The 9,589-nt window shown below is 56.4% G+C and overlaps 1 protein-coding gene across 1 annotated transcript; it reads right to left on the bottom strand.

Annotated features, from left to right (window-relative positions):
- Window positions 1–270: 270 nt before the first annotated feature.
- On the bottom strand, window positions 271–8,539 carry LOC142006449 (uncharacterized). The gene is made up of 2 exons (XM_074983230.1): window positions 7,582–8,539; window positions 271–2,394 (listed from the first exon to the last, which is right to left on the bottom strand). Exons 1-2 carry the CDS (start codon window positions 7,811–7,813, stop codon window positions 731–733), a joined length of 1,896 nt encoding a protein of 631 aa, XP_074839331.1. The 5' UTR covers window positions 7,814–8,539; the 3' UTR covers window positions 271–730.
- Window positions 8,540–9,589: the final 1,050 nt, after the last annotated feature.

Below are 9,589 nucleotides of genomic sequence, written 5' to 3'. Positions count from 1 at the left end.
AGGGAGTGAGGAGAAAGTGCACATTTGCTGCATTCCTCTCCGGCTGGGCAGTGCAGAGGACCGATGACCCTGGCCCTACCCCAGGCGAGGGACATACACCACTCCCCTGGGTGTACCTGCTGGAGCTGCAGCAGCCAAGCAGAGGTGCTTCTCACCTGGGCCCAAAGCTGCTGCGGTGACAGTGGGCTAGGACAATGGTCTCTCCCCAGTGTCCCCATGCACTGACCCCTCCTCTCTAGACACACCCGAGAGCAACAACTCAAGTGAAGCATTTTCAGTTTATTTAATTAAAAAAAGACACCAAAAATTAATCAAGTTCAGGTCCTGAACAAACTCCAGTGTGTCTACTTCTTTTATGAAGGAGCAGGGGTTAACGTAGGGAACAAGTCGACTTTTTCTTAGTTACTTGAACGGCTCCGTAACACCACACCCTTGAGAAGTAGCGTGTAAGTTCATGGGGTTCTCACTGACTTTTTTTCCCTGTGGCCCAGCTTCAAAAATAGCAAAAAAGAGAGAGTTACCAGATTTCTCTCCTGTGTGAATTCTCTGATGATCAATCACATCCAAGTAGCCACAGGTTACCCACCTGAGTGCAGTCAGCGGGTTATTCTCTTGTGTGAGCTCTCTGACGATTGACAATGTGCGAATGTTCCCGCACAGACAAAACAGCTGGAAAGTTCCTCTGATCGGTTAGATTTTAGCGCTGACAAAAGGTTTTCCCACAGTCAGATCAGCTGAAAGGTTTCTCTCCAGTGTGGGTTCTCTGATGACGAATAAGATTGGAGCGCCGAGAAAAGCTTTTCCCACAGTTGGAGCAGGTGAAGGGTTTCTCTCCTGTGTGGGTTCTCTGATGTACAACAAGGAGGGAATGCCAACTGAAGCTTTTCTGGCAGTAAGTGCAGTCAAAGGGTTTCTCTCCAGTGTGGGTTCTCTGATGATAAATAAGACTTGAGAGATGACAAAAGCTTTTCCCACACTCAGAGCAGTGGAAGGGTTTCTCTCTTGTGTGGCTTCTCCTATGAGTAACAAAGCTTGACGTCTGTCTGAACCTTTTCCCACAGTCAGGGCAGCTATAAGGTGTCTCTCCTGTGTGGATTCTGTAGTGACTTCTAAGAGTTGAGGAGCATGAGAAGCGTTTCCCACAGTCAGAGCAGTGGAAGGGTTTCTCTCCAGTGTGGGTTCTCTGATGATCAATGAGACCTGAGCGCAGCTGGAAACTTCTCCCGCAGTCAGGGCAGCTATAAGGTCTCTCTCCCGTATGGATTCTGCAATGACTTTTAAGACTTGAGGAGCATGAGAAGCTTTTCCCACAGTCAGAGCAGTTGAAGGGTTTCTCTCCTGTGTGGATTCTCCTATGCTTAACAAGGTTTGACCTATGTCTGAACCTTTTCCCACAGTCAGGGCAGTTATAGGGTGTCTCTCCTGTGTGGATTCTGCAATGACTTTTAAGTTTTGAAGGCCGCAAGAAGCTTTTGCCACAGTCAGAGCAGTGGAAGGGTTTGTCCCCGGTGTGGGTTTTCTGATGATCAGCCAGATATGAGCGTTGACTGAAGCTTTTCCCGCAGTCAGAGCAGAGAAAGGGTTTTCCCCGGGTGTGGATTCTCATATGTTTATCAAGGCCGGAAACGTCACTGAACCATCTCCCGCACTCAGAGCAGTTGAAGGGTTTCTCCTCTCTGTGGATACTCTGATGTCTGACCAGGTTTGCACTCCTGCTGAAGCTTTTCCCACAGGCAGTGCAGTGATAAGATTTCGCTCCGCTGTGAATTACCTGATGAGTGAGAAGGTGTGAGTGTCGCCGAAAGCATTTCCCACACTCAGAGCAGTGGAAGAGTTTCTCTCCTGTGTGGGTTCTCCTATGTGTAACAAGGTTTGACCTCTGTCTGAACCTTTTCCCACAGTCAGAGCAGTTGTAAGGTGTCTCTCCTGTGTGGATTCTGCAATGACTTTTAAGACTTGAGGAGCATGAGAAGCATTTCCCACACTCAGAGCAGTGGAAGGGTTTCTCTCCAGTGTGGGTTCTCTGGTGATAAATAAGACCTGAGCGCAGCTGGAAGCTTCTCCCACAGTCAGAGCAGATATTGGGCTTCTCTCCTGTGTCGATGCTACAACGACTGTTAAGACTGAAGCTTTTCCCACAGGTTTTCTGTTGTCTGCTCTCTTGAGTGTTTTTCACACCTCTGCTCCCATGGCTGGAGTTATCCTGCCCCTCCCCTGCATGGTTTCCCTGCTGCCTTTCTGGGCTACGCTGACTCTCACAGGTCTCTCTGTGCTCAGGACTCTGTGAAACACGACCGTCAGACCTTCCCAGGAACATCCCACAGGACGCCACTTGCACTGGTTCTTCCAGCTGAAGATTCTCCTCCAGGTTCTTGAGCAGCATCACCTCACCTGCTGGGACACAGAGAGAACCAAACAGCTGAAAGGAAAACTCTGAAGGGGAAATGTAGCCAACGGCTGATGGAAAGATTGAAATAACATGAACTGAGCTGCTCCTCCATCCTCACAACCCTTCCCCAGAGGAGGGACCCCAGCCCTGCCCCCACCCTCTGGCTGGAGCTGATGACAGGCTGAAGGCTCAGTCAGTCTGGATGAAAAGCCCCAAGTGACATCTAGGAGGACACGGAAATCGGTTTCTGAGTCACTTAAGCTGACTGCTCACCTGTGTGGGGGGCGCTGATGATCTCCCCCCTTTCTCAGAGCCCTGGAGATCTGGGACCCTCCAGCTCCTCCCCTCACTCCACCCAGGAGATCACATCAGCTTTGGGAACTGGAAATTCTGCTTGGGGAGCAATTAACCAAGTGCTGATCTTGTTCAGCAAGGTCCAGGCCATTACTTCTTCCAGCCCCAGGATCTGAGCTGCCCACCCAGAGAGGCTCCTACCCCACCTGGCACAGGCTGGGCTCTGGATGGTACAAGATCCCATGTCACACTCACCTGGGGTACAGGTGCCTCACCCCTGCCTCGGGAATGGCCCAGCTCATTCCTGGGGGAGCCGAGTGCTCTGCTGCACTCTCTAGGGTACAACTCAGCCTTCCTCTTGACCTGTTCCAACCCCCACATCCCAGGGCAGGACAGGACCACTCAGCTCAAACAAGACGCTCGATTTGGTGTTGTTTTTGTGGATAAAACTAACACAGCTACACCCAAGGCCTGGCACCAGGCAGGCCCCGAATTTAGCCACGTGGAGTGGGAATCCATCAAACCCATGAGAAAACTTGCACAGATACAGACAACATCTTCCTTGCCAAGTGCAAATGGATGGACGTCCCACCCAATGGGCTGAAGGTGGAAAAACTCACTGCAACCGACACACTGCAGGGACTGTGTCGAGAGATTGGTCACACACTCCCACAGACCTGAGGAACCACCTGTTCAGCATCCTGTGCAGCAAATAGTGAAACATCACAAGGAGCTCTCAAGTCTGGAGCCTCTCCAAAAAAACAGCCTCCCACATAAACGCCCAGGTGGCTGGACTTTACTGAAAGGAGACAGGAGAGTTACAACACACACTGCTCTTCTCTACAGGACTGTAAACTCTCTAACCTCTGACTTGCTGCTTGGGGCCACAGTAGTGGTACCCGTAACTCACACGGCAACATTGTCAATCTATCCAACTCCACACTCAGCCTGGCAGAGGAGTCTGTCCTATCTCGGGGACTCTCTTTGTGCCCCACCACCCCCACAAACATGACACAGTTCTGTGGGGATCTGGAACCCCACCCCAATTTTGCCAGGAATACTTTCCAGGAGCACTTTCAACAAGACTCAGAACAGCCCTACAGGCACCATCACACCTAGAGTACAAGAAGAAGAATTCTGCATGGAATCCTTCCTGGCAATCAAAATGACAGACTGGATCTATACCTAGAGCGCTTGCGCTTCTGTGCAGAGGCAGAAATTGTGGCAAAGCGACATCGCTTGTCCCACGACCTCAGCAGTGCGGAATGCAATGTCACCCACAGCCTCAGAAACAGCTCTGGCGTTGTCATCCAAGAGGCCAACAAAGGAGCTGCTGTTGTCATCATGAATAGGTCAGACCATGAAAAGGAGACCCCCAGGCAGCTCTCCAATACCACCTTCTACAGGCTACTGTCCTCTGATCCCACTGAGCAGCACGCACAGAAACTGCACCGTCTGCTCAAGACACTCCTGACAAAAGCGCAGGAACAGATCTGCACAGACACACCCCCAGAGCCCCAAGATCCATAAATCTGGACATTCTGGAGGCACCATCAGCTCAGGCATTGGCACTCTCATTGCAGCCTTGTCCAGCTATGGGGACTCTCGACTCAGACCTTATGTTACCAGCACTCCGAGCTATCTTTGAAACACCACCAACTTCCTCAGGAAACTGTTAGGCACTGGTGATCTTCCTGAAACCACCATCCTGGTCACCATGGATGTAGAGGTCCCTTACACAAAATACCCACGTGAAGATGGACTTCAAGCTGTTAGGAACAGTTTCCCTGATGATGCCACAGCACAAGTGGTGGTGGAGCTTTGTGACTTTCTCCTTACCCACAAGTACTTCAGATTTGAGGACAATTTATATGTTCAAATCAGTGGCACTGCAATGGGCACCTGCCTGGCCCCACAGTATCCAACATTTTTATGGCTGACCTGGAAAGCAAGCAGCCTCCGTGGGTGCTGCCATCCTCGCACCTGTACCAGACGCCCCCAAACCACTTGCCCACCACTGACATCCCTCAATCTCACCCCCCAGCTCCTCATGCTGCAGCAGGTCCCTCAGCTCCAGCCAGCAGTTGGGGATGATGCTGCCTCTTACACCTAAAGTAGTAACTAGCTCCCTCTAAGCTTCCCCCGCTAAACTCCCCTCTCAAAACTCCCTCCTGTTCGCATGCTCCCTGGTCGCTTGCCAGCAGGGCTTTAGAGCTCTGGCCTACCTGAGAGAGCCCCTCCCTCCGACTATCGCTCAGCCACTCGGCACGCAGCCTGAGCACATGGCCAGCCTGAGCACGTTGCCTTTCAAACAAACACACAGACAGCTCAGCACTCCAAACACCAAACAAACAGACAAACCCAGGCCCAGAACCCCCAAACCCAGGCACCCACACACTCCAGAGAGCCACTTAGAGCCAAGCACTAAAGGTACAACCACGTTTGCTTCAATCCCTCAGACAGAGACAAACACCTTCAAGACCTTTACCAGGCTCTCCTGAAACTACAATACCCACCTAAGGAAGTGAAGAAACAGACTGACAGAGCCAGATGTGTACCCAGAAGCCACCTGCTACAATACAGGCCCAGCAAAGAAAACAACAGAACACCACTGGCCATCAGCTACAGCCCCCAACTAAAGCCTCTCCAGTGCACCATCAGGGACCTACAACCCATCCTGGACAACGATCCTTCACTCTCACAGACCTTGGGAGGCAGGGCTGTCCTCGCCTACAGCCAGCCCACCAACCTGAAACAAATCCTCACCAGCAACTATAAACCACAACACTCTAAATCACAAACCACACCCTTGCACAAACCTCCGTGCCATCTCTACCCACCAATGACACCACCACACCTGCTTAACCCAGGGCTGAGAGTTCAATCCTTGACGAGACCATTTAGGGATTGGGGCAAACAGATGCCAGGGATGATGCTTGGTCCTGGCAAGAGGGCAGGGGACTGGACTAGATGATCTCTCGAGGTCCCCTGCAGTTCTAGGAAATGTGTATCTCCACTTATATTCTAATTTTATTTTAACCAGTGGAGCTTATTCGCCTGCACATCTAAACTGGACAGTCTCCATGTCAAAGAATAAATGGATGCAAATCAGATACCAGGAACGGTAACATACAAAACCTCCCGGGATGCTCAGGAGCAGATTTAAAAGTAGCCATCCTGCAACGTGAAAATGTCGAAAGCAGACCTCAAAGAGCAACTTCAGAGCTACAATTCATTTGCAAATGTGACACCATCCATTTAGGACTGAACACAGACCAGGAAGGGCTGGCCAAGTGCAAAAGCAGTTTCTCTGCTCTGGCTGTTCACACCACCCCATCAGCTGCTGGAAGTGGGCCATATCCTCCATGACTGAATTGCTCTCATAAACTCCAGCCTTCTTCTTGACTGGGACTCCCTCCTTTTCTTGTGCCTGTATATTTCTACTGGCCTCTGGAAATTCTGCACCAGGCACCTGACGAATTCGGCCTTTGCCCACAAAAGCTGATGCTCCAGAAAATCTGTTAGTTTTTAAGGTGCCACTGGACTTCTGTGTTTTTGCTCGACTTAAAACGTGAGCTCTGTGAGGGCTGGCAGGGCCAAAACCGAGGCCCCCAGGCAGGGCTCAGACTGCAGCTGCCACATGGCACGTCACTGTAACTTGTGGAGAAAGGCTCTGGCAGAGCTCTGGCTTCCCAAAGGCTCTGTCCACAAAGCTCCTGGCTGGGGCCTGGTTCCTCCAGCTCTTTGGCTCTGATGCGCTACTTGAACCAGCAGGAGGCAGAGGAAGTTGTCTGAGCAGTGAGGTGAGTCCTGGGCTGGCTGCTTCAGACACTGCCCAGGCTCCTGCTCTGCGACCCCTGCCTGCCTGTGACTGGGTGGGCCCTGCCAGCGACCCACAAGAGCTGCTGCTCCTGCAGCCAGCCATGGCGGTGTGTGGCTGTGCTGCTCTCTGGAGGATGTGGCTGTTGTTGCAGTTGGGCTCCCCCTCGACTGCCTCTGTTCTACTCTGCCAGCAGCAGCTTCTCTGTGTGGTTTACCACTTTCCTCCTGCATCACGGGCTTGTTGCTGACTCACTTTCCAGCCGCACCTGGCGCGTTTCCCTCGGTGCGGGAAGGAGAATGGCAGAAGTGCGGCTAGAGGGGGTTAGTTACAGCCCCCGTCTCCGCCTCCCCCACAACCTCCTGCTGAGATTCTAGCTGCACTTTTGCCTTCACAGTTTTACAACTCACTGCCCAGGTTTGGCCCCACCAGGTGTCACATGACCTAGCTGGGCACCTCCCAACCATCTTCTAAACCCCCCAATATCAATGCAGGCCAAGGACGCTGGATGAGGTGTGTTATGAGACCTACGGGGAGTGACATTGCATCCAAACTGGGGCACACGTTACTCATAACCAGTTTGCTCTGTGTCTGGTACCCACCAGTGACTACTGAGAAAGCAAACTACTGTACATGGGAGAGCTGGTGTGTCTGTCTGGGAGTCTGTGTTTGATTGTTCAAGAACTGCCCCCAAACGGTAAGAGCCAGCAGTGGTGCAGCACGCTGGCCCCAGGGGTGCCCTGCAGGCACGAAGAGCAGCCTGACCCAGACCCACAGGTCTCGTACCTGCCGTTTCTTCCCCTGTCCCCCTCCACTCACACCTGCAGCCAAGGCAGATGGTGGGGAAGCACATGGAGACCTGGGTTGTGGGAAGAGCAGCACCACTGCCCTGTCCCTGAACCTGCTTCCCCTGGGAGGGGTCGTGGAGGGGACGGTCTCTCACATTGGAGCCAGTGATTCCTGGGACTGACACTCCTGACGCTGGGGAAAGGGGCAGGGAGGGACCCTGAACCAAAGCCAACCCAGCCGCTGCGGAGCCCACGCAGCCTCTGACACCCCCGGGGACAGGACTCCTCACCCAGCCAGCGCACGGTCTGGTAATTCTCCTGCATCACCTCCCTGTAGAGGGCTCTCTGCCCCGGGGCCAGCAGCCCCCATTCCTCCTCCGAGAAACACACAGCCACCTCCTCCAAGGTCACCGGCTCTGCCGCCACCGCCATGTCCTCACTCTGTCGCCGCAGGGCTGGGACTGCTCTGGAAGCAGACGTGGGTGCTCTGTGCCTGGCAAGGGAGAAGGGCAATGGAGACATTTCAGACGGGGCTGGAAGCCGCTCTGTGCCCCGGGCTCCCCACACTCGCTCCCTGGGGCGGACGTGCTGCACACGGACATTTGGGGAAATGCTCGAGTTTCACAGAACCACCTCGCACAAGTCAGATCCCAAATCCGTCCTCATTTCTCTCTGAACACGGCCTAAGGTCCAGCACTGCTGCGCGCTGGAGTGTGTCCCACGGAAACATCACGTGGATTCCCCTGTGGTGGGGGGGTGCAATGGACTCAGGACCCCAAATTACTGAGAGGGACAACGGAGAAGGAAACCAGGGGGGTGCAGAGGCCCTGGGGTGAAAACAAGGGAGCTGGGGGAGAACCGAGCACAGAGCCCCCAGCACCCACTGGTCCCTGCGAGGTGCAGAGCCCGCGGGCACCGCCCAGAGACTCCGCCTGGAGGTGCGAGTGGAGCCAGGAGCGAAAACCGGCCCCGAGTCACAGCCCCCCCGGCCGCCTCCGCCCCCCTCCCCGGGCGACAGGAGAACTGAGCGGCCCGGCCGGGGACCAGGCGGAGGCGCTGGCGCGGCGGGGGGGGCCCGCACGGACAGTCCGAGAGACAAACGGGGGGGGGGCGGAGTCAGTTCCCGGCCCGGCCCAGCTGGGCCCCCCCTCTCCTGGCGGCGGCTCCCTGCGGGGGGGCTCGGGGGGCTCCGGGCGGCGGCAGCGCGTGACCCGGCGGAGCGGTCGCAGGACGTTCCCGCCGGACCCCGGTTAACCCCTCCGCTGCCGGAGCCGTACACGCGGCCGGCGAGTCCCAGCGCGGCTCCCCCGGACCCCGCCCCCACCGCTCGCCTCCCGCAGGGGCTGCGCCGGCCGGGCTGAGCGCGGGGGCGGGGCCAGGGCCGCGGTGAGGGCGGCGCCGGGGGAAGGGAAGTGACGTTTTCAGCAGACAGAGCAGAGGGGGAACGATGGACGGGGGAGAAACCCCCCGGCTCCCGGGCGAAAGCTGGGACCGGACCTGGTGTCGCTGCTACCCCCGGGGCACGTGGGGGGGGGGGGCGGGGCGGGGCGGGGCGGGGCGGCGGCTGGTCCCGCTGGGGCTGGGCTAGGTCAGGTCAGAGCGGCAATAGCGGGGGGGGGGGGGGGGGGTCGCTGCGGGTGGGACCGGCCGGGGGGGAGGGGCAGCGCCGCTCCAGCGCCGCCAGGAACGTTCTCGGGGGGGCCGCGCGCGGGTGCGAGAACAAACCCCCCGGCCCCGCCCCCCGGGAGAGGCGGGAACCAGACCGGCCTCGGGCTCCGCCGCCATGGGGGAGGGCAGGGCGGGGCGCACCGCACTGGGAGGGGGGAGGGGCGTTTTTCTCTCCTCACCACAGCCCCCCCCCCCCCACGCACCCCCCGCCCGGCGAGTCCCTCAGCAGCGCCTCCGGCGGTGAATGGCCCCGCCCCGCCCCGCCCCGCCCCGCCCCGCGCGGGCTCGGCCCTGGGGCCCAACCGACACCCCCAGGACTGCGGCAGCGCCTCACCTCAACCAGCGTCGTAGGCTGCAGACCAGTCCCGCGCGCCTTCGGATTGCCCCGCCCCACTCCGCTCCGCCATTGGCTGTCCTCCTGCGTCCTCCATCGCCATTGGTCAGTAGGATAACCAATCCCCTTCCGAATTTGACCAGTTCTTCTCAGTCCTCCCTGCCATTGGTCGCCCGTTCTGTTCCCGCTCTCTGTGACAAGAAGGTCAATCCAGGCAATCCTCACGGCCATTGGCTAGAGCGAGCAAATCCCGTTTCCTCATTGGCCAAAAAACCGTAACCTGTCTTGCTATTGGC

The sequence above is a fragment of the Carettochelys insculpta genome, unplaced genomic scaffold (assembly GCF_033958435.1).
Source record: "Carettochelys insculpta isolate YL-2023 unplaced genomic scaffold, ASM3395843v1 scaffold_0066, whole genome shotgun sequence".
Lineage (NCBI taxonomy): Eukaryota > Metazoa > Chordata > Testudines > Carettochelyidae > Carettochelys > Carettochelys insculpta.
Note: the sequence above shows the minus strand (reverse complement) of the source record. Positions and strands in the feature narration are given on the sequence as shown.